At 37.6% G+C, this 25,993-nt stretch overlaps 1 protein-coding gene across 3 annotated transcripts in view; it reads right to left on the reverse strand.

The window, feature by feature from the left end:
- Nucleotides 1-25,993, reverse strand: part of USP24 (ubiquitin specific peptidase 24) — a 131,610-nt gene that overhangs the window by 76,447 nt on the left and 29,170 nt on the right. For 2 of the 3 annotated variants that reach the window (XM_084874454.1, XM_084874452.1), the window contains exons 2-13: nt 20,272-20,437; nt 18,929-18,996; nt 14,667-14,810; nt 13,881-14,003; nt 12,837-12,872; nt 12,426-12,491; nt 8,773-8,838; nt 5,748-5,822; nt 5,037-5,195; nt 3,466-3,580; nt 2,739-2,842; nt 143-250 (exon numbers count right to left, since the gene is read on the reverse strand). In XM_084874454.1, the coding sequence (XP_084730580.1) occupies nt 143-250; nt 2,739-2,842; nt 3,466-3,580; nt 5,037-5,195; nt 5,748-5,822; nt 8,773-8,838; nt 12,426-12,491; nt 12,837-12,872; nt 13,881-14,003; nt 14,667-14,810; nt 18,929-18,996; nt 20,272-20,437 (1,230 nt within the window). The remainder of the gene's footprint in view (nt 1-142; nt 251-2,738; nt 2,843-3,465; nt 3,581-5,036; nt 5,196-5,747; nt 5,823-8,772; nt 8,839-12,425; nt 12,492-12,836; nt 12,873-13,880; nt 14,004-14,666; nt 14,811-18,928; nt 18,997-20,271; nt 20,438-25,993) is intronic. The other variant, XM_084874453.1, reaches the window with a different exon arrangement.

Raw genomic sequence — 25,993 nt, forward strand, 5'->3', positions numbered from 1 at the left:
ATGCAAAACTTCAAACTTGAACTAATAATGTTTAATAAAGTAAAAAGCGTACATTTAAACACTACTAATTTTGGGGGAGCAAACCTCAAAATAAGCTTATTTTAGAAAAATGTGAAAGTAAGGATATTTGATTGGCACATACCTTCTGAATGAGAACAAACAAGTGATTAAGCTGATCTGAATTAAACTTGACAGCTGCTGCGGCAATAATAGTATGAATATTCTCGATCACAGTAGATGATTGTCCTGACTAGAAAAGAGACATTGGAAGAAAGTTAAGTCTTGGAACTTGGAAAAACCCAAGTCTTCTCCCTGGCAATTTATAGAAGCAAAAGAATCTAATCAGCATTCACTTCCATGATAATACTGGCAAGACTACATGAAGCAATTATTATTAATGGTTACAGTTGGCCTTGTTTAAATTTCTAGCAGCATTAAATCTTTAATTACTTTACAAGACAAACATACTCAATTTTCATAAATGAGCTTGATTACCTCTGTTGAAGTTTTATCTGCCTCATTTTTTATTTTTCTCACAGATATTTTATGACTTCAATTAATATTTATTTATCCCATGAGTAGTTAGTCTTTGCTTCGGGGATGTAGACCCCATGGTTGACCTTATGTTGAAATTCACTTTATAGCCTCCATCACAACTCTGACATGCCTCACTGTTCACTATGTGAGAGCTTTGGAAGGTAGGAGGACTTTTAAATATTTCATTATACAACAACTAGAGGCCTGATGCACAAAATTCATGTAAGAGTAGGCCTTCCTTTCCCCCGGCTGCTGGCCCCGGCTTCCCTCTGGCCCCCAGGACCCAGACTTTTCTCCAGCCGCAGGAAGGCATCCGGGACCTGGGCTGCCCTCCGGCCACAGGCGGCGCCTGGGACCCAGACTTCCCTCGCAGCCCTGGCTTCACCTGGAAGGTCGTCCAGAAGGACGTCTGGTCTAATTAGCCTATTACACTTTTATTATTATAGATTTGCTCAGTATCTACTAAACACACACATTTACTGAATGTAGCAGGGATAAATAAAATATATATCATGGTCTCTAATCCTCAATCTGTGTTGATTCAAAACTTATAAACAAAATTATGACATTTTTCAAGTAAGGTCAAGACATGGGAAATAAAATTCAGGGTTTTTTTTTTTAGTCTTACACCAAAACTTTCTATAGTCTGTTATGTAATGCCAGACTAAGAGCCTGAAAATTACATTTTCTCTGCCAGTTGTGCTCCCATTATGTTCTAGCAATGTGAGGTACTCCTGGGAGATGAGCAGGCAGGAAGAAGAAAAAGGTGTATCTGGTTTATGATTGGGGACTGGATGCAGGTGCTGGCATTTGTGGCAGGAGGTATCCCAGAGCCCGGGGGCAGTATTGCCTCTTTGACAGTTCAGCACGTGCAGTGAAATAACATCCCAAAGCAGCTTCTCTTCCTTGAACTTAATATCCCTTTTTACATTTTGTGGTTCCAACATTTATACTTTCCTTTTCTGTTCTTTCCTAGCAACATCTTTGCAAACAATGCCCTATATTCAATTCCCTCTGAAATACACAGCACAGTTTCTGTTTCCTAACTAGATTCTGACCGATACAGTAGATATGGCCAAGGTGAGATCCAGGTTTCATTCTGGCTTAGCAACTAGATGAAGAATACTACCATTACTGAAGTAGACTGGAACATTACTAGGCTTGGATATGTTGAATTTGAGATGCCTATGAGTGACACAGGTAAAGGTTTAACCTTAGATATTTAGGTATACTGCCCAGGAGCTCCAAGAAGAGGTGTGAGTTAGAGAGAGAATTCTGAGAGTCATCAGCATCCAAATGTAGTGGAAGCCACTGGGGATGGGGGTGTGGGAGAGGGTAGATGAAATTGACCAGTGCAGGATTATATAATGAAAAAGGGCTAAAGACTAAGGCTTGAAAAAAATCACATACATAAGGTAGAAGACGTAAGTTAGTAAATAAGACTTAAGAAGGAATGCCAGAGAAGTAGGAGAATGGACTATTAACAAAGTGAAGGAAAAAGGAATGACGGGTATAAATGATCCTGTCACAGATGCTGAGAGTTCTGGTAAGATGAGATCTATAAACTCAGTCTGACTATCATCCTCATTTAATAGAATTAAATGGGAAAACTGTATTAATGAAACTGAAAGGAAATATAGTCAAAAGAACACTGGAATGATAAACAAAAGACGTACCTATTCCTAGCTCTGCCACTAACTGCTACACAGCCTGCAGTAAGGTTTTTTGTTTTTCAATCTGAGAAATGAGAAGACTAGACTAGATCAGTAAGTAATTTTATACCTTTTGAGTAAAAGAATCCTTTTTACATATTCAATCTTAATAGCAACTCTATTTTTAAAATATATAGTTTTATTAATTTCAGAGAGGAAGGGAGAAAGGGGCTAGAAACATCAATGATGAGAGAGAATCATTGATCAGCTGCTTCCTGCACACCTCTATTGGGGATTGAGCCCATAACCACGGGCACGTGCTCTACAGGGTTCAATTCTGGAATTGAACTATGACCTCCTGGTTCATAGATCAATGCTCAATCACTGAGCACACCAGCCGGCCTTAATAGCAACTCTAAACTGTACCAATTTCAGTAGAGCTGCTCTGGTTAAAGCAAGATAGATGTTCCATTTTCCTGCTTACTCTTCATTCTCTTTCATTATCATAAAAATATCAGGTGAAAGCAAAAGTAAGTCTAATCCACTTACCTGTATTTTCCAAATTTTAGTGAGTTCATCTAAAGATAATTTACTGCCCAAGAGTTCAATAATTCCCTTTATACGATCACAGTACTGAGCTTGGTCTATGTTGCCTAAGAAAAGAAACAGCGGAGGGGTAGGCAGGTACAGTGAACACTGACTTTTGTAAATATGATTTTAGTAATTCAAAGCAATATAAACTTTCTATAAGATTATTCAAAGTCTAATGCAGTCAAAGCAATAATTTCATACCTTTTTTATACAAAACTTATTTATAACTAGTGGCCCAGCGCACAAAATTTGTGCACATTAAAAGGAAATTAGTTAGAAGAAATATTTTAACATTGCTATTTGCCCTTTTTCTATAATAGAAGTGTTAGAGATGAAAGAAAATTAGTAAAATGTGTATGAAAATCTCCCTCCTGTCAGAGTCTGGGGTGCACCCTGGGACCCAGAGTCAAATCCCCACCCAACCACATGTGCCTCAAAATCTTGTGAGACCCAGACCTGGCAGGCCCCACCCTCATCAAGCCCCACAGGGCAGGGGGTGCAGCCTCACATGCCCCATCAAGCCCCGCTGGGTGGGGGGTGCGGCCTCAGGTCCCCCATCAAACCCCGCCAGGTGGGGGTCACAGCCTCAGGTCCCCCGGCACGAGGGCGGTAATGGCTATTTACATATTAGCTCTTTATTATATAAGATTATGTATGAGGTAATGTTATTTCAAAAGCAACTTACCTTCCAGTGCAATTGACAGAACTGAGTTTTCAACTAACCAATCTAATAATCTGTCTGTATCTATAGCATTCTTCACAGATTTGGATAAAGTGCTATCTTCTATTAGTTTAGTTACCTAAAAACAAAGAACAAAACCCACCAGGATTAGTGTGACTGAGAGTAATGCAAACATGCATAATATATATCTCCTATGACTTTTATATTTTATAGTGTTACAATATGGTCTGACAAGTAGCTAAAATATATCAAAGGCCAGTTATTAGACATTAACAGACAGATTACTTGTGATATCTTTTTTTAAAAGTATGAGGCCATTCTTATGGCTCAGACTTCCTGGGCTACTGCTGACTGACTCAGGGATACTATAAGCATCTAACACAAATTTCAATCAAGGCATATCCTCCAAATTCTATACTTGGGACTAAAGAGAAAGAACAAGTCCCTCCAGGGTGATGGGAGCAAGGCGGGGCCATGATGTCTACCATATGAAGGATGTTACTCTGCCAGTAGAGGAACAACAAAGCCAAGAAGCTCAAAAAGCAGAGTTAAGACTTAGAGTCTTGAATTCTAATTGTTCTTGTTGCCCACATGTCTTCTTGCTTATTATCTGGTTTGGCTAGTCAATTCTTCATTCATATGAAACAGCCCAGCCTTCTTCCATTAAATTTCTCTATGGCCTAGGACAGCAGTTGCCAACCTTTCGGACCTCATGGACCACCAGCAGCCCGCAGACCACTGGTTGGCATCTGCTGGCCTAGGATGATTTAAGATGAGCTTATTTAACTAGCAGCCAAGATTCTTAATTAATACAAAACTGAAGGAAAAAGACTAGAATTATAGCTCAACTCTATTGGTTCCATCTGTGACTCACCAAAACCAACTATGTAAACACATATTTAAAATACTAGTATAATAAAAGAAATTGTACTCTTAGGCTAAAAAATAAATCTCAAACTGTGTATGTAAAGAAATTATATCCTAGGAAATATCATGAAAGCACCAAACTATTTCAAACATTTCAGAGAACAAATTTTTAATATAATCTAAAAAAAGTCACATTAATTAGAGGCCCGGTGCATGAATACACACACCGGTAGAGTCCCTTGGCCTGGCCTGCGCCATCTCGCAATCTGGGCCTCTTGGGGGATGTTGGACTGCTGGTTTCGGGATTCCACACAGGCCAGGCCAAAGGACCCCACCAGTGCATCCATGCACTGGGCCTCAGTATACATATAAGATCTTTGGTTAATCTCTTCCTATCCTTCCCTCTCCCCACTTCCCTCTGAGATTCATCAGTCTGTTCCATGTTTTCCATGCCTGCGTGTTGAGCATCTGCCCCCTGGTGGTCAGTGCACGTCATAGCTACTGGTCAAATGGTCTGCTAGTGTCCCTTAGGCTTATATGTATATAGATTATAAACATACACAACCTTTCACATATAATCACATCCCTTTTTTGTATGATTACAAGAAATTGTTCATTTCCCAACATTTTTATATAATAACCTTAAGTTTTGGCATAACTTAAAATGTCTGTGCTATAAGTCTTCTAGAAACAAATGAAAAACTTACTTCTTTGAGAGAATTCATTTTAGCGCTAAAATGGGGTGATTTCAGCATGCGCAGTAGGATGTCTAATCGAAGGTCATCCACTACGGTCACCAGTTCTGGTTGGAAGCGCATGCAAAGTAACTTGATGGCAGACAAGAGCTCGGGGATACTAACCAATCTCTTTTATGAAAAACACACACACACAAAAACAAAAAAGAAAACATAAAAATATTTTTATTCCAATTCTTACACACTCAAGAAATAGAAGACATTTTCAATAACAACGGTCTGTGCTAACTGATACTCCACATGATCAATCAGTTGCATTTTGCTTCTCAACATGGTGAGCAATGGAAAAGAAAGGGTCCTATGAGAAATTCAGGCAGACAAATAAATCATATTAAGTTACATGTTAAGTTGCTTTAAACAAATTTGGGTAAACTTTTAATATGAATTATTTAAAACTATACAAATTACATTAAAATCAACATGTTAATAAAATTCTGAATGATGTCACTGAGAGCCAGATATTTATTCTATTGACTGAGATAGCACCAACCACTTCTGCTTCAGAAGCAACATTTTTCAATCAGAAAATGTAAAATTAATTTGATATGAGTTGTACAGAACCAGAATCCAAAGAACAGTGGAGTGTGAACTGAGCCCCAAGTCCTGACTCTGCTTCCATGGACCAATAGGCACTGGCGCCTACCTGCTGGAGACAGCACTTACCTTGTCTTTGAGGTCCTTTTCCTCCACACTCCGCACATCCTGGATTGTAGTAAGGATGACCGGATCTAGCATAGGCTACGGAAAAAAAGTGCTACCTTAATAAAAAGTCCTAAATATATCCTAAAATTAGAGAGGAGATACTTCTTCATTCACCTTTCACAAAGGAGACACTGCAATTCTAGTAGCAGAGCTGAAACTACCTTGCTAATACCATTCCAAGAAAACCTTTAACTCCGTTTATGCCTCAGCTTCTTTAATATCAGATGGGTGCAATCCCTGGAATTACAATCTTATAACAGTAACTTAAAGAGCAACCAAAGACATATGGACTTTTAAAAACTAAGCATGAGTATGTATTATTTTTGTAATAAATATTTTGCATTTGACTTTAAAAAAATTAATATAAGCACAGACCACAAAAAATATGCTATTATATGCACTACTTTTGCTTGTTCATATAAGTGAGGCCCACAGATGAGACTCACACAACACATTACTCCAGAATGGTAGCATAATCAGACAACTAACTGTCAACAATATGAGAAGTAGTCAAATATCAGCTAGACCTAAATGATCACTTCCATCTAAGTAAAATAATTTTTAAAACTTATCTGGTGATGAAAGAAGATGAACAATATTTGGCTCTGAAAGCCAAGAAGACATTAACAATGAATTAAAATGACATCAGGCAACTAACCAAATAGAATTTCTTCATTTATACTTAATGCTGATTGTACAGTGAGGACTGAGGGCTGTTAGGGTAAAAGGCAAGTCACACTATTCTTGTCAGCATGTGCCAGCCCTGCTTCTCACTGCAGCTCTGTGAGACAGGCATGATTATCATCACCATTTACAATAAGGAAGCCAAGGAACAAACGTTAGATAAGTCTTGCAAAGCCACACAAGTAACAATGGTAGAGACAACTATTAATTTATGGCCAAGTAACATGGTATGACTATAGCATGAATTTAAGGCTGGGTATTTTAATATAATAAAATAAAGATGATGTTAAATATGCTTTGGTTGGAAAGTCATATACTTCTTTTACTTTTTTTCAAGTAATCCTATGCTTGTATATAAAACCTGAAATTTCTAAAGAACTTAATATTAACTAGCAGCTGGGATATTTATACTAAATCTCTTTCCATGCATTTAAAAATCCAATCCTGGCCTTTTTACTAAAAAGCCAATTATTAATTTTTGTTAAATTATTAAATATTCGAATCACTTTGCCTCTTTGTGTTTTAGTGTTTCAGCTACAAAACTAATTACATTTACATGCTTAATAAGTTGAAAGAATACTAGATGTTTATCAAGAATTTAATATTCAGAATGAAGAAATACATGTCATTTGAAATATATTTCATTTGAAAATCTTGCAGTATTACTTTGACATCTAAAGAAGGCATTAACACTGGAAATAGCAGAACCTACTAAAAAAAAAAATCATAGCTCTCTTGTTAAAATAGCTATGAGTAAATCATGTTTTAGAAATAAGGTACTGTGGATACAAAACACTGCCCACAAAGGACACTGCACTTTTAAAATCATTTACAGTGATTTAAAAAAATCTCTAAAAGTTACCAGTTTCACACACTTATTTATAAAGAAAATAATAAATGGAGGTATTTCAGTGTGATATTTTATTCAGTAAAACTTGTTCACTGAAATGGAAAGGAAACAAAGAGTATAATAGGACTTAAGCCCTACAAACCTGAACACTCACAGCTTTGAATATTTTATGACCTGTTGACTTACAAAATGCAGAGGCAGGAAATCAGACAAGTTGTGCTATCAAGCTGTTATTCAGTAGTGAGAGACTCAGCTAGTAAGTTAGTCTAGTGGGTTGTTCAACATTGATCTAATTTAATACATAATGGTACTGAATCTTAAAAATCCTGTGAAGGGAGTGGGATTTATGCAGCCTTTTTATAGGCAAGGAAATAAAGAAAAATATATGCTATTATATAATATATAAACTAGGGGCCCAGTGCATGAAATTCATGCACGGGAGGGGGGGTCCCCTCAGCCCAGCCTGCACCCTCTCCAATCTGGGACCCCTTGAGGGATGTCCGAGTGCCCGTTTAGGCGGGATCGAATCTAAACGGGCGGTCGGAGATCCCTCTCACAATCCACGACTGCTGGCTCCCAACTGCCCTCCCCTGTAGGCCTGGTCCCCCCAACTGTCCCCTGCAGGCCTTATCCCCCCACAACTGCCCTCCCCTGCAGGCCTGGGTTCCCCGCCCTCCCCCCGCCAAACTGCCCTCCCCTGCTGGCCATCTTATGGCGGCCATCTTGTGTCCACATGGGGGCAGCCATCATTGACTACATGGGGTGGCCATCTTGTGTCTTGGAGTGATGGTTGATTTGCATATTATTCTTTTATTAGATAAGACTAGAGGTCCAGTGCATGAGTGGGGGGGGGGGTCCCTCAGCCTGGCCTGCCCATTCTCAGAGCCCTCAGGGGTGGGAGGCGACCTGGCAATTAGGGGAAGGCGAAGCCCCCATCATACTTCTGCTGCTGCCACTGCCGGCAGTGCAAGCTTCGGCAGGCCCTGGTTACCTGAGCCTCGGAACAGCCCTGGGCGGCTGGGCAGCCACCATCTGAGGCTTGCCTGTACCTCGGCCGGCCCTGCTTGCCTGAGCTTCAGTCAGTGGGGAATGCCGGAGGACTCTATGCCCCTGATGGGGCTCAGGGGACTCTGGTGGCAGGCGCATGGAGCAGCCAGCCCTGACGCCACTGTGGGCGCTGCCATTTATGATGGTGTGATGGTCAATTTGCATATTATCTCTTTATTATATAGGATATTTACAAAATGATGAATTAAAAAGGAAAGTAATCTCAAATGTTAGAGGTCTCCTAGACCTTAAATTATTAATCATTTAAAAATTTTCTCATGCTAATATTTCCACTAGAGGTTACTCTGGATAAGGTACAATTCTGGACAAACCTGATAAAAAGATAATTACTGTTTGTATGTTTTAGATCAACTTCTGAAGTAAATGTAAATGGCCCAATCTTACCTGAACCACTGAGGAATTGAGGTACTCTGCACACACTCCTAAGGGCTGCACCAATGCTGAGACTGCCTGAAAAATGACAGTGAAGGTTAGAATTAATATAAGTGTGGTTTTTTCCTTCAACATTAAATAAATTCCTTTCACTATGTCAGAGAAAATTTTAAATAGAAGTTTTATCAAGTCACAAATGAATAACTAGACAAACTGAATTCTTGGGTAGAAAGAATTGATATAAAGGTGTTAATCCATTTAAATTATTATAAAAAGTTAATGTAATTTAAATAATAGCAGGCTAATAAAACTTTTTTGGAGGACTAGCTAAAATGACTCTGAAGTTCATATTATACAATACTAAAAATTTTTATTTGAAAAAGAAGAAAAGGGGAGAACAGTTGAGGAAGGAGTGAAATGTGCCATTAACAAAAAAATATTTAAGATTTCCATGAAGAACACTATGAAAGTTTACTGAAATATATACAAGAAAGCCCAAATAAATGAGGGTTACTGTGTTCTTAAATGAAAAGGACTAGTACAATAAAAAATATAAATTCTCTACACACTATCTATAAACTTAACACAATCTCAATGGGATTTTCTGCAAGAGAACCTAATATGTTGATTATATTCAGAATAAAAATATGAAGATGATAAATAAAACTGTTAAGTATAAAATGAAATGAGTGTTTTTATGACCCTGAGATGGGAAGAACATTCCCCAAGCAAGTTATGAATCTTTTAAGCCATTTAGAAAAATAATGATTACATAAAATTTTGAAGCTTCTATATAGCCAGCAATAAAAATAAAAAGAGAAGCAAAAGACTGGAAGAAAAAAATTCACAAACACACAAAATAAACATGGCTTGGATAAGCTTAATATAAAAAGAAGTCCTGAAATTTATCAAAACAAAAAACTAAGAGACCTACATAATTGGGTCACGTTAAAGAAGAAATAGAAACAGCCAATAATTGTACGGTGAAATGCTCAAATTCATAGAAAATTGGAATATTACAAATAAACAGTAAGATATCACTTTCTATCCATCATAGTGAAAAATTAAAGATTAAAAACAATCAGCAATAATAAAAGGATTATGAAATGACTTTTCGGGGAAGAGATTTAGCACTATCAATTATAATTTTAACCCAGTAATCCTATTTTCCAGCAATCTATCCTTCAAAAATGGTTGCATATACATATAAAGACAAATTTACATGGAACATTCTCTGCAATAGCAAAAACTTAGAAATAATCCAATGCTTATTAATAGATGACTGCACCTTGGTACAACTTTTGTAAGAATACACTGGAGTCATTAAAAACACTGATGATACTAACCTGGAAAGATGTCCATGATATAACGTTAAGTGAAAAAATGCTACTAGGCATAGCTTGATTATAATTTAGTCTTAAAGAGAGAAAGAACATGTACAGATGTATTTTATGTAAGTTTAGAAAAATCTCAGAAAGGCTAAGCCAAAAATGGTAACCATTTTCTAGGAGGTACGTAATTCATGTGGCAAGGAAAGGCAACTTTCCCTTCTTATTTGGAACAGGTATCAATTTTAATTGATGGACTGTGAATGGTCTCCCTTCCCCAGTATTTTTCAAATTCAAAATATTTAATGTGAGTGTAAACGTTAATATAAAATGAATCATTAAATTGTACTCCTTTATCATATGGCCTAAATTTATTCTGAGACATAATCACCTTCTTAACTGGTCAAAAATCAGTATTGTGAAATTTTCATCATACTTTTTAAGAATCTCAATTTTGGAATCTCTTTCTCCTAGACCTGAATTTTATCATCCCTCAATACAATCTAAACAATATAATTCTACATTAATGGCAACACACAACACAACTGCTCTAAAAAAATGGTATGGACTGAGGAAAAAATCTTGGAAGAATCTTTAACCTCAAGACATTTGAAAATAATGACAATAAGCTCAGATCCCTATGTATCTATCTTTAAACAATTTTCATCTAAGTAGGGTAGAAATTTTGTCTGCTCTGTTTTGTTTTTGTTTTTTTTTGTTTTTTAAATCCTCACCCAAGAGCATGCTTTTATTGATTTTAGGGAAAGAAAAAGGGGAAGGGAGAGGAAGAGGGAGAGAGAGAAACATTGGCTGTCTCCTGCACACGCCCTGATTGGGGATGGAACCCACAACCTGGATATCTGTCCTGGCCGGGAATCAAACCTGAGAACTCTCAGTGTACAGGACAAAGCTCCAACCAACTGAGCCATGCCAGCCAGGGCTATCTTAACCTTTTTTTTTTTTTTTTTTTTTTTTAAATGAAGTTAAATTTCTGATATCAGCTGAATAAGACCCTGTATCTGAAAACGTTTCTGTTTTATTTTGCTTTTTTAAATCACTACCTATTATCTTCCTGGTCAACAGTCATTTCTAACATATTTTATTCAATGGGGATAAAACAGCCCAACAACCTAGCTAATAACAACAGCCCAAAAATCTAGCTAATACTCAGGGCAGGTGAAAGAGGCTCCCCGATTGGGTCAGTGGAAGTATTTATGATCTGGCAGACATCTGATCTTTAAGGACAAACAGTGGGTGGTAAGAAAGGATCAGTCTATTATCAACCATAACATCAGTCTTTGTTCTTGACTGTTAAGTCCCTCATGCAAAGATTAGTCATGGTCCCAAGAAATAACTGTTACTCTAAACACAATTTGAATCACTTAGGCATATAATTTTACCATATCATTTTCTGCTCTGACATATTTATAGTAGCTAGCACAGTGTCTAAATACATGGCAAGTACATAAGTTGATTTGTTTTTTTATCCTCATCTGTGGATATTTTTCCCATTAATTTCCAGAGAGAGTGGAAGGGAGGGGAAAGGAGGAGAGAGAGAAAGGAAAACATCGATGTGAGAGAGACATCAATTAGATGCCCCCACAGAAACCCCTATGGGGGCTAGGGAACCCATAATCAAGGTATGTGCCCTTGACTAGGAATCGAATATGTGACCCTCTAACCACTGAGCCAAACTGGCCAGGGCTATATAAGTTGTTTTTAATTGAATGACTAATTACCTAGAGAATAGAATAAAATGCTCTCAGTTATAATCAGGTCAGCAGTATGCATAAAATTAAAAGATGAAATTATTTCCCTAACTATTGTACAAGGTAAAATTTTTTTGAGAAAATGAAGTTGACATGAAAAGATAATGGTGTTGAACCTAAGGGATGATTCTCAGCTCCTGTTACAGCCCTCTGTTATGAATCTAACACCAAAAAGCTTACTATACAACCTTAAAGTATTTTATTTGTGCCTGGTTCTATGAAATCAATTTATTTAACTGAGGCATAAAATTGTTATGTACACAAATACTCGTCACATATACCAAATGTCCTTAAATAAAAGATAATTTCATGTAGCCATCACAAATTAAGAGAAAAATACCATATGCAAAGGGAAATTAATGAAAAAATAATACTCTATATTGAAATTTGGTTGTTATGAATAAGAGTAAGCATTTCTACATTTATCAGAACCATGGAAGCTGGCTCTGTAAAGATTATATTATACTGTATCATTTAATTTATTGTGTCCAGGTCATGTCCCTTGGTTACATACAACACAAATATAAAGTGAACTTCCATATCAGGCACATGTAGTGGCTTAACTTACCCCAAGTTCTATATCTTCTGAACGGAGCTTAGCTTGGATTGCTGCAAATCCACCCAATTCTCCAAACTGAAAAAAAGGTACAAGTTCATTTTAAAATACCACACATTAATATTTAAAGCAAGCAACTAAGGCTAACATTCTACTCTATTAATGTACTCTATACGACTGCTCGAGAGCCATCACAGAGAGCTCTAGTGCTCCTGTGACACATTCACTGCAGTTGGCATGCTGAGTACTAAGGCCGGTATCCACCTGGATAAACATCATGCATAAAAAAGAGGAAGGGACTATAAAATCTGTCTCTCTAGGAAAAAAATTCTGATTATCTCTCTAGTTGTCATCTACTTTATATACTAAATTCTAGAAAATTTCATCAGAACATAAAATAAGTCATTAATAAAAGTTGTATACCTTGTTTACCAAATCCACGACCCATCCATGAGGTTCCTATGAGAAAAGAAAACAGAGATTGAGATGGCAATATAAAAACTTCCCATGAACTCTTATATTTTTTTATTCTAAAAAATACTGGATAAAAAAAGTATTAAAATCTGAAAAATATTTTGAAGGGTTTTCCCAAATGTTTCTTAATGCAAATCTCTGACATAACTATCGGAATATATAATTTTGGGAGACTCTAAGTCTATATTATAACTGTACCTATTGTTTGTTACACAGGAATTTTTTGTTTTCATATTTCTTCCACTATGCTTTAAGTTATAAATCATGTATTACTCTTTATATTAAGAAAAATGGCCTTTTAATTTATATATATCTCCAAAACATAGAATAATGTCAGACACACAGTATATGGTCAATCAATGGCTGAACATTTACTTATGGAGCCTCTACTTCTGATAAAGAACTTCTATTCTGCTAAAGCAATGCATAAGTTTTTTTATCTACTAAATTGACTTCTTTCAACTGTTTCTTTACAACCAGTTGTTTGATCAAGGGATTATTTAAATTATGTCCTCCTTGTGGATATAATGCTATTCACACATTGTAGGACTTGAAAGATATAAAGATACTGGTTCTGTACTTGAAAACAAAACTGTTAATACTTATGGAGTTTAAAAGCAAATTATACATGAAACTACTGAATTATTTTTTCTAGGTTTAACGAGTCAATTTAAATGATTCCAAATAAGGAACTGGGACAGCCATTAAACTGGGGTTCTGATAATTCACTAAACAGGGCATTGCTATGCAATCATTTCTCATTTCACTAAACATCACTTCATGTCGGTAAAATTCTTCATGATGTTACTTTACATCTATGGAAAAATATAGAATATCTTAAAAAAAAAAAAAAAGGTCAGCAATTTTATGACTCATGGAATATTTGTCATTTTTCATAGTCTGTTTTAACTCTTCTGTGTAAACTCTTATTTTTACAGTACAGAAAACCTTTTTCAATACATTTCTCAGTAAAAGATTAAAAATTATGATTACCTTTTGGAAAGTAGATATAGGTGAGACAGCAAACATATTTCCCTCTCCGAACACTTCTGCCCAGTTCCTCTGAGACACTTTCATTCTGTTTTTAAAATGGTATTCATTATCAGGATTGAAAGCCTAGATTCAAAGAGAACACAGAAACATTATTATTTATTTCCATAGCAACACATATTAGCATTAGAAAAGATAAAAATACAGCCTTGGACTCCTTTATTAATGGAGTCTTACAAGTACCCTCACAAAGCATACTCTAGCTGATGCAGAGGAGCAAATGACTGAAGTGGTGCTCTCCCGACCTGTTCAACATTTGCTGTGAGGGAAGAGAAGGAGGCAACAGTCTGATTCAAGCAAGGGGATACCAATGGTCCAGATCTCCTAGGGCTGCCACAGGCAGAGCTGGGCAGAAAGGCAGTGAAGACAGAAGTTAGAGGGAAAACATGAGCATTCCTTCTTCATGCACTACTATTGCTAGTCAGGGAAAAAGGCCAGAAAGCAAAATACACGAACACCTTATGTGAAAGTATTTATGCCATAAATAACAAGGGAGACATAAGAGAAAGCTATTTAATCATTCTAAGAACTGAAAAAACTACCAAAATTAAAAAGGAATTTCTTTAAATGTGAAAACAGAATGGTTGTTCTGCTTTCAAAATAAAAATTATCCTAATAGCTAAGTTAATATCATTAATGATAATGTCACTCATTAAGTACAAGTCAAAGGATAGTAGGTATGTTAAACAAAATATAAAACAAAGCATTCATATTTTGGAGATACTATACCATTGTAAGCACACCCAGGAGACCAATGGGAATTGGGTCTTGTTTTATTCTCTCTGCAACCAGTTCTATTAAGAGCATCAACATGTTGTAGATTCCTTCATGAATTTCAGTACCCCACTTGTGAACAGCACTTGATGTTAGGAGCTACAAAAACATGAAGGACAATTTAGAGTCTAATTTGAAAAAGAAAAAAGTCAACAGTTTATTATTAGTTCAGTCTCAAATAATCAAGAGACTATTACCGTAATACTTTTTATGCAGATGACTTGCTTTAAAAGACCCTCAGCTGTACCACAGTTTTTTAATCCACTCATCTGCTGGGAAGGCAGGAGAGGTTGGGGGAAAGGGGCGAGATCAACCAAAGGACTTGTACACATGCATATAAGCATAATCAATGAACAGAGACACCAGGGAGGTGAGGGCCTTGGTGGGGGAGGTGGAATAGGGACACATATGTAATATCTTTTATTTTTTTAATATATATTTTATTGATTTTTTACAGAGAGGAAGAGAGAGGGATAGAGAGTTAGAAACATCGATAAGAGAACATCATCGATCAGCTGTCTCTTGCACACCCCCTCCCAATGGGGATGTGCTTGCAACCAAGGTACATGCCCTTGACTGGAATCGAACCTGGGACCTTTCAGTCCACAGGCTGACGCTCTATCCACTGAGCCAAACCAGTTTCGGCTATATGTAATATCTTAATAAAAATGAAATAATAATAATAAAATTAAAATAAAATAAAAAGACTCATAGATAGCTGTAGTCCATCTGCTCATTGATGCATTTCAGTCAACACTGAATTTTGTTTTTAAACTTTAATTCCCTTACATTAAAGAAGTTAATTAAAAAATTTTTAATTTGCTTCTATACTTTTCAGTCTTTCTTGGGAAGGTTAAATGTTTTAGAGCAACTAGATCAACTTCTGATACTGTGTTTTCTAGCTGTGTAGCCTTGGACAAATGTACCAAAGTTTCAAAGGCTCAGTTAGTTCTGTCATCTCTAAAGAGACAAAGTTCCTACCAGCTTTACACAGATGTTATGATTATCAAAAGATGTAACAAATGTGAAACCATTTTACAAATCGTGAGGTATTATTAACTTAGCTTGGAGATAACCATTAACCAGTATTCCTGGAGTCTAAGAAATGAATTCCATGGATTCTAACATACACATCTTTTTATGATTGTTTATATCTCAGAAACAGGACTGCAGCTTCTCACCTGCCGACCAGATTACAACAGGATTCTGAATGTGAAAAAATATTTAGAAATACCTTACCAGTTTATTTTGCTTGCATTTCTCTTTTTGGTTTGTATAAAAGTAATATTCAACTTTTAAAAATGTTTAAGTAAATCAAAAGAGCTCTAAGTGATAAGGCACTGCAATATTGTTTACTTTGTAGCTATTTTTCTTAAACATAGGCATAAAATATAAGACAATGGTGCATCTTATACTCAACACCTTACATTTGTTAAAAAGAGGGAACAGGCACATAGATGAATCTAAAATCATCATTACTGAATTTCCCCAATCCTCCGTATTGTATTCCTTGAGGAAGCCTAATTCAGAAACAATGGCTAGAACAGGGAATGAGAACTCAAAGGATTTCGCTTATTAAAATAATGGTAAATTGATATAGTGATTTCATGTTTGCATAAAATTTCCCTTCAGAGAGAAAATACAGAGCAATAAAAATTTAATCGTGGCCACATTAAGAAGCTCTTAACAAGAGCAGCCTAAGGAGAGCTCAAACTTCTTTAGCTGCAGAGGAAAACCTCAGTTCCAGATTTTTGATATTCCAATTAGTTGCACTATTTGCTTAAATGAGCAATAAACATAAGACTGATTTTTATATAAACCAATGAGTGTTTTCTGCTTGCCTATATATTCTTCTTATATTTAAAAGTTAAAGCAGCAGAGATTAACATTTAAGAAGCTTCATGGAGACAATAACAAAAAAAAGTAGGTGGATTAAGCACTAGTCCCTCTGTTGCCATCTCATTTATTCAGTTTTTAATTGGAAAACGAAGTTCTGTCTTCCAGAAGAGATGGGGAAGGACAGCAGCACCTGGTGGGGAAGATGCATGCCTGTGCACTATGGCCACACCTAGATTTTTTCCCATGCCTCAACAAACTAGTAAAGAATCCAGGCTATGGGGAGGGGTTTGGGATAGAAATGGGGGGATGATGACAAATATGTGATACCTTAATCAATAAAGTAATTTAAAAAAAGAGAAAGAATCCAGGCTGGCCTAAAGAGTAAGGTGAAGAAAGCAGAAATGACAACCAAGCTCCTTTTGTGCATCTTATCATACAACTGCTTACTAACTTATACCCTTCTAAAAATTTTGAGGCAGCTTGTAAGAAAAACCTTGAGAAGGGGGTAGAAGGAGAGTCATTATACCAGAAAACACAGCTAAGGAAACCAAGACCAATTATATAAAACACTACTGAGTTTTCCGGCAGGCAAGTCTGAAGGCACACAGAATTCTGTAGCTCTTCCGATTTAATAAAAGAAAGTATGCCTTATTGATGGGAGGAGAATCTTTTTTAAAGTTTTCAACACTAAAGGAATTTAACAGGCATTTTTACCATAAACAACCATGAACAATACAATGCAGGGTGCCCTTGTGCTCTCAGTTTTACAGAAAACTCCCCAAAGAATCCCTGGATCGTTTATTACACTATTACCAACAGCTGAGGGCATAATATAAAACAGTCCTCTGCAGCATCTCTGTATAGAATTAGAGTATTATATTCCAAAAATGCAACTTGCTAGTGAATTGATAGGGCTCTCTGAATCTGGAGATCATCAACCTAAAGGTCCTTTCCTTATGCTAACAAATCCTTTCCATGACTGAAGAAACTTGCATTTTCTCTCTCTGTAAATGTATGCATATGTTATAGTAGAGGCTCAATGCACAAAATTTGTGCAAGGGGCTCGGCCCTCACAGCCCCAGCTTCATCCAGGTCATCTGGCTGCCCGGTCTAATTAGCATATTACACTTTTATTATTATAGATGTCTCAGTTTGTTATATTATAACTCTGATTCTTACCAGAATTCTTAAAAACTTAAAATAATTTTAAACTACAAATTGAAGTAATCCAAAATGAAGATAAATTCTCATTCCAAATAATCCCTAACCTAATAACAATTTTAAAGATTTCTTCCCTTTTTCAAAGACGAAGCTATTTTTTTTGTTTCTATAGTTAATTTTGTTATTTTTTAAGTCATGAATCAAAGGAGATTCTATCTGTCGAGATGCAAATGAGAATAAAAGTTTGCAAATGAACAGCTGTTTTACTGGGTGTTAAGAAAAGCACAACTTTACTCATCTGTAGTTGTAGTGGCTTACTTGTATGAGACAAAAATGGTTATCAAAACCCAGAAGTACAAGACAGGAGACTCATTTATTCTTTTTTAGAAAAAAATGTATATTTTTATTGATTTCAGAGAGGAAGGGAGAGGGAGAGAGATAGAAAAATGAATAATGAGAATCATTGATTCGCTGCCTCCTGCACGTCCCGCCCCCACTGGGGATCGAGCCCGCAACACAGGCATGTGCCCTTGACCAGACTCAAACCCGGGACCCTTCAGTCAGCAGGCCAACGCTCTATCCACTGAGCCAAACAGCTAGGGCTCATTTATTCTTTCAACAAAGATTTACTAAATCCTTTCTTTGAGCTCAGCACTGGCTACACACTGGGGAAAACAACAGTGTCTATGACATTGCCCCGGTTCCTGTGGGAATTCAGGACTCATCCTGAAAAGGGAATCTTCCTTCCTTGAGTTAGAAAAACAAGTCCTGTGGTCTCCTATTATCACTCTATCCAGACACAGATGCTGTCATCCGCATGTCACTGTGCCAGCAAGAATACTCAATCCGTCAAACTTTCTGTAGTTTAAAACATCTGCCTCTACTTCAGTAAAAAAGTATAAAATGGCTTATATTCTGATAAATATTATCTTTCTAAGCACCATAATCCTTAGTTTAATAAGATGTCTAATTTCCTAGTATAAAATTTTAACCTTAACAATTAAATAGAACTATTAGTCAACCAAGAGACATGTGCAAGCAATTAAATACAAAAGAAGCAAATCACTTATAAGCCCCAAATTTACAGCTACTTTTTTCATATTAGAGGGTTCCTCAGTTGAACAAGATTCATAAACATATTATAAAAAACTAAATCAAAAAGCCCGTTCCCCTTCAACCCCAGCAGAAAAGAAATCAGCCGTGCACATATTTCTTACCTTTTTAAATGCTTCAGGCATACACCTATCCATAAATCTTTTACAATTCTCGTCAGACTCAGAAAGACCTTAGTAAAATAAATGAAAAAATATGCCTTAGATTTTTAAGTAGTTTGTGGAGACCATATGTATCATTTCAAATTCATACATCTGGAACTATTTATGATAGAAACCTTGATTCTTAAGAGATTATTAAAAGCAGAATATATACATTCTGATGAAGGAACAGGCTGAGAAACACAGTATTAATTTATTTATTAGTAGCACAATGTATTTATTATTACTTATTCATTATTAATATACATTGTTAAATAGTATAATAAATAAATATTAATTAGAACTAAAATGGTTGAATTTATGTTTCCATGTCAGAGTAACTTCAAATGACCTGATTAAATAACTAATGAAATACCAACACTAACTACTTACCATTACTTTCCTAAACAGCTCTATAAAATACAAATATTCTCAATAAGTGCCAAAAATCTATCTTCTTCCCTAAAACAAACTGATGAATTCTATGTAACAAAATGCACAGAATGGTGCCTGGCACACACACACACACACAGTATGTGAAAAAAGATTTGCTAAGTGAATGCCTACAGAACACTTTTTTTATCAGAATCACTGCTTAGCACAGTATCTACATCTTACAGGCACTTAATAAATGTTGCTGCTGAAAAGCCAGTAATAAACGTACCAGAAAATTGCCCATTAGGCTTAAATCTAATCCTAGGGAAACATTTCCTACCTACTAATCTTACTAATGTGCCTCACATTTAATCATGGTAGTAAACCACACACTCTTTTAATGAGGGGGTAAAACACACACACAAAATAGTGGTCCAATTCTTACTTTACAATTCAATTCAATATGAAAAAGAAGTTACTTTCTCTTTAAAACATACTATAGAAGCTTCCTTATACTGACACCCATTTTTCCAGTTTAGTGATATTTTATTACTCTATTAGTTTAATATTTATAAAGCATTTAAGACAGTGCCAAACACTTAATCACAGAATATCTGTTAAATAAATATTACCTTCTCTTAAAAAAATAAAAAGCCAATGAATTAAGACTTTTAAAGTGCTCCAAGCTTCTGTGGAACATTAATTTCAATTTATAAGCTTTTTCAATGATATTTTAAAGAATCTTACACTCTATTGGAGCTGGATGAAAACAGTTGATTTAATTCAAAGCTTTTATTCCACAGGGATACGCAAAGAATAGAGTAAATGTTCTAAGATTATACAGATAGGCAATGATAAGAACTAAGTTTAAAATCAGGTCTCTTATTAAAAAATAAAAAATCTGCTCATGTGTTCTGAGTCTGAAAACTTACCTAGTCTTGCAAGGTAGGTAGACGCCAACAAGCATTTGCCTAGTGATTCTTCTCGCTTGTAAGGGATGGACCAATGATCAGTCAAAACACGGCTTTCCAGTTCATATAAATTTGTTGTAGGGAATTCAATTCCTTCCCCTGAGCAGTTTCCATTTTCATCATTCTTCTGACAAACAGGGATTATGGAAAAGAACAAACAAAACAGTGACTACTTTAAATTTTTTTAATTTAACACTGAGCAGATGCCTAATCAATAGAAGCTAATAAATAATACCAATAGTGTGGATTCCACATTTCTTTCTCATAATTTGGATTTAATGATAGAGTTCAGCCATCGTGGGAGAGTATAGAAACCCTACTTCTATAGTGTCAGGAGTGAGTCAGTGGTGAGGAATGGAAACAACAGGTATCTCTTTGGAGAAATTTATCAAACTCCACCAAGACTATGTCAAGTAGTCTCAACTTTTATTATAGCAAACCTACAGCCATCCTATTCTCCCCGTTTCTGTTGTTTTGTTTTTCTTCACTGAAAGGATAAATTTCTTCTGCCTGCTCCCTCTTCTTGATATGCTAGATCTGTTTCCTTCACCTCCCAGGATAGCACATTCCGCTGTTTACCTCTGGTGGACCTGGCTGGTTCCATTCTATCTCCCTTTCTGGTACAACCTCCCCTTACTGGCCATCAAGTACTGGAGTTTCTCAAACCTCAACGCTATTTTTCAAATCTCTGGCTCTTCTCATTATACTCCAGAGAATGGCACCACATCTGTTTAGCAGGACAGCTAGAAATCAGGACCCATCTTTTTTGTTGTTGAAAATTTCAAGATTTTTTAAATTGAATTTATTGGGGTGTCATTGGTTAATAAGACTGTTTCAGGTGTACAATTCTATAGTACACTAGAGGCCCAATGCACGAAATTCATGCACTCGGGGAGCATCCCTCAGCCTGGCCTACGCCCTCTCGCAGTCCAGGAGCCCTCAGGAGATGTCTGACGGATGGGAAGCAGGCTTAAGACAGCAGTGGGGCATTCAAGCACTGCCATGGAGGTGGGAGAGGTTCCAGCCACCGCCACTGTGCTCGCCAGCTGTGAAACCAGCTTCTGGCTGAGCAGTGCTCCCCTTTGGGGGTGCACTGACCACCAGGAGGGCAGCTCCTCCATTGAGCGGGATCAGGCCGAAACCAGCTTTCTGATATCCCTTGAGGGGTCATGGATTGTGAGAGGATGCAGGCCAGGCCTAGGGACGCCACTGGTGCACGATCAGGGCTGGGGAGGGATGTGGGAGGTTGGCCAGCTGGGGAGGTACCACATGAGGGCTCCAGGGCGTGTCCTGCTCATCTCGCTCAGTCCCAATCAGCTGGACCTCAGCAGCAAGCTGACTTACCAATCGGTGTGTTTGCCCCTGGTGGTCAGTGCATGTCATAGCGAGCGGTTTAGCAGCCTTGGTATATCATTAGCATATTACGCTTTGACTGGTTGAATGAACGACCGGACAACCGGACTTAGCATATTAGGCTTTTATTATATAGAATCATCTGTATATTGTATTGTGTGTTCATTACCCCAAGTCAAGTATCCTTTTATCACTATTTATCCCCCCTTTTCTCCCTTCTCTCTCTCCTCAATTCCCCTTTCCCTCTGATAAACCCCATAGTAGTTCTGTGCCTATAAGTTTTCATTTTCTTTGCTTAATCCCTTCAACTTTTCCACCAAGTACCCCAATCCCACTCCCACCTGAAAGTGTCAGTTTGTTCTCTGTATTTACTAGTATGAGTCTGTTTCGATTTTGTTGGTTAAGTTTATTTTGTTCATTAGATTCCACATACAAGTAGAATCATATGGTATTTTTCTTTCTCTGATTGGCTTATTTCACTTAGCATAATACTCCCCAGGTCCATCCATGCTGTCGCAATAGGTAAGATTTCCTCTTTCATAGCCGAGAACCAGGGACTCATTCTTAAAACCTGTTCTCTCATCTTCACTCCCAAAGAGCAGGATTAGACCTAAATTTCTCTCAAATCTATCTACTTCTGTACAGCTCCACAGAGAGGCCACAATTCCTCCAAAACTCTTTCAGAGAAGCCTTCCAGAATTTCCAAACTATGTCAAATTCTTTTAATTCCTTTAAACCAGCAAGTTTCAACCTTTTCCATCTCATGGCACACATAAATTAATTACTAAAATTCTGCAGCACACCAAAAAATACATTATATATTTTGCCAATCTGACTTTAAAAAAAACCCAAAGGTATAATTTTCATTCATTCACATGGGCGGCTATTGTTGTGTTGGTTATTGTTATTTTTAAATTTGACAGTCTACAGGAAAAGAGGTCAGTGCCTCTGACTACATAATCAGGTATCGCATGCTTTAAAATTCTGGCGGCACATGCTATGGCGCACCAGTTGAAAATTGCTGCTTTCAACTCTTACACTGGAAGGACCTAATGAATTAGTTAGGGACTCAACTACAGTGGTGTGGACCTAAAAGGAATTCTATGGGAAGTAATCTCACAGGGTGACCTATATATATATAAAACCCTAATATGCAAATAGACTAAATGACAGAACTGGAACAACCAAACCTATCACTATGACAGGGGGCATGAGCAGAACATGGTGGATGTTGGCAGCAGGCAGCAGAGCATGAACATGGCAGGTATCATCAGCTGTAGCAAGATAGTGGAGCAGGTGAGTGGGGGCACCAGACCAAGCAGGGCGGCGGTCGCTGTCATTGGGGTGAGCCTCTGGTGGTTACTGAAAATTCTTTGCTCCCAAACATTGTGGTTCCACCCAGTGCTCGCACCTGCAGGCAGTGCAGGCCCTACTCGCTGGCCCCAATCACTCGGAGCCATCAGCAAGTGCAAGTGGCAGCTGTTGGCTTCAATTGCCCCTCAGGTCTTCTCCACCTCACCCTGCTCCTAAGGACTCACAGCCACCTCTCACACCCTCTGCTGGCACTGGTCCCAATCATTCCTCGCCATCAGCAGGTGTGAGCAGTGGTAGCGGGGGGGGGGGGGGGGGGGAGTAGGGCAGCCAGCAGACAGGAGACCGGGGGCCGAGACAGGAGGGGCCAGATGGGGGCACGGATGATGGGCCAAGACCCGCCCCTGTGCCACTGCAGCTTCACAGCCCATAGTTCCTTTCAAGGTGCATGAATTCATGCACTGAGCCCCTAGTCTGACCATAAATTCCTAACGAAGCAAGTCACGATGGGTGGTTATACCCCAGGCATATAACTTTTTCCCCCTTTATTGATTAAGGTATTACATTTGTGTCCTTATCCCCCCATTGCCCCTACCACTCCCCCCACTCATGCCCTCACCCCCCTGGTGTTCATGTCCTTTGGTTAGGCTTATATGCTTGCATATAAGTCCTTTGGTTGATCTCTCCCCCTTATCCCCACCCTTCCCTACCTTCCCTCTGAGGTTTGACAGTCTGATAGATGCTTCTCTCTCTCTGGATCTGTTTTTGTTCATCAATTTATTTTGTTCATTATATTCCACAAATGAGTGAAATCATGTGATATTTATCTTTCTCTGACTGGCTTATTTCACTTAGCATAATGCTTTCCAGGTCTATCCATACTGTTGCAAATGGTAAGAATTCCTTCTTTTTTACCGCAGTGTAGTATTCCATTGTCTATATACCACAGTTTTGTGTGTGTTTTTAAAAATATGTATTTTTATTGATTTTTTAAAGAGAGGAAGAGAGAGGGATAGAGAGTTAGAAACATCGATGAGAAAGAAACATCAACCAGCTGCCTCTTGCACACCCCCTACTGGGGATATGCCCAGAGCCAAGGTATATGCCCTTGACCAGAATCGAATCTGGGACCTTTCAGTCCACAGGCTGACGTTCTATCCACTGAGGCAAACCGGTTTCAGCTATACCACAGTTTTTTAATCTACGCATCTGCTGATGGGCACTTAGGCTGTTTCTAAATCTTAGCTATGGTAAATTGTGCTACTATGAACATAGGGGTGCATATATCCTTTCTGATTGGTGTCTAGTTTCTTGGGTTATATTCCTAGAAGTTGGATCACTTGGTGGCATATAACTTCTTTACTAAGAGGCTTATCCTTGCCTTAGGCAAGCCTTGACCCAGTTTCCATGCCTCAGGCAATTGCCCTCAGTCAGACTCCTTCTAATACCTAATTACCCTTTCAGACCTCTCCTTCTAATATGTACAACTAGAGGCCTGGTGCACGAAATTCATGCATGGGTAGTGTGCCTAGACCTGGCCAGCTATCAAGGCCAATTGGGCCTTCCTTCCCCCAGCTGTCGGCCAGGGCCTTCCTTCGTTCCACGCCACACCCTGGTGATCAGCGCACATCATAGCGAGCAGTTGAACTCCTGGTCAGTCAAACTCCTGAGGGGACAATTTGCATATTAGCCTTTTATTATATAGGATAATTCAATCCCTACCTTGCTTTCTCTCACCTTCATTTCTCTTTCCCCCTTCCCCCCAATTCCAGATGCATAACAGAAATCACAAACTGTTATTCTTGGGAGCATTTAAGATCTTGCTCTTAGGCATATGTCCTCAGTTTGCCTCAAATAAACTTTTATAAAAATTCTCTAGGCTTGATGTTTCTTACATGGACAATGGTAAAAAAGCTTAAAGTCCATTTTTTCAGAAGCCATCTATTGGTAACAAATAATTAGTTTCTAAATACTTTTAAGTTTTTAAGTTGTATGTCCTTTTAGAAAATATAAATGACAAAAATAAAGCTCATCATTAGTCCCACCATTTAAAAAATAATCATAAACGTTTTAACACAAATATTTTTTCAGTAAAAGCTTTTTGTTAAAAAATCATAAATGTGGCTGAAACCGGTTTGGCTCAGTGGATAGATAAGAGTGTTGTTCTGCAGACTGAGAGGTCCCAAGTTGGATTCCGGTCAAGGGTATGTACATTGGTTGTAGGCACATCCCAGTGGGGAGTGTGCAGGAGGCAGCTGGTTGATGTTTCTCTCTGATCGATGTTTCTAGCTCTCTATCCCTCTCCTTTCCTCTCTGTAAAAAAAAAAAATCAATAAAAATATATTTTAAAAAAATCATAAATGTGACATTAACCTATTTCACCATCTCCATGGCCTCTCATCATACTCTCATAAATAAAGTCACTATTAATATAGTATTTCTTCTCCTATTTGATTTAAGACAGATGTACAAAGCAATAATTATTAAAGCTTGTGTATGGGCTTATAATACATAAAATATGATTTGACTATGTATGTATATAGATGTAGATATAAACAAAACCAATTACAACTCTGTGCCCTGGATTTCATTTTTAAGTTCATGCTGTGACCTTTGATCAACCTCACTGTCCTTAGAAAGCATATCAAAGCCTTCTAGTTGTGTGTTCTTGAAAATGCAGCCATTATATGGCCTCTATTCCTTTGTCTTGTCAATCATTAGTACCTGGGTTATACTGTTAAAGGAGGAAAGAAGGCCTCATCTTTCCCTGTTGTTTCTGGGAGTGGGATTCTTGGGGTACTGCTCAAATAAGCATTTCCAGAGGGCCCCATGTGAAGATACAATATAAAAGAAAGCTTTATTCCCATGGAATTTAGTCCCATTTCCCTTAGTCCAGACATAGAAAAAGGATAGCTGGGCTTCGGTAGAGCTAAAATCAGAGCCAGTGCCAAGAGTTTCCTTTCCATGTTGGAGCTGGATCCAGCACAGCATCAAGTAACTTAAGTGTGTTTCCCTGCTG

Source organism: Pipistrellus hanaki (genome assembly GCF_964339955.1).
Source record: "Pipistrellus hanaki genome assembly, chromosome: 2".
Taxonomy (NCBI): domain Eukaryota; kingdom Metazoa; phylum Chordata; class Mammalia; order Chiroptera; family Vespertilionidae; genus Pipistrellus; species Pipistrellus hanaki.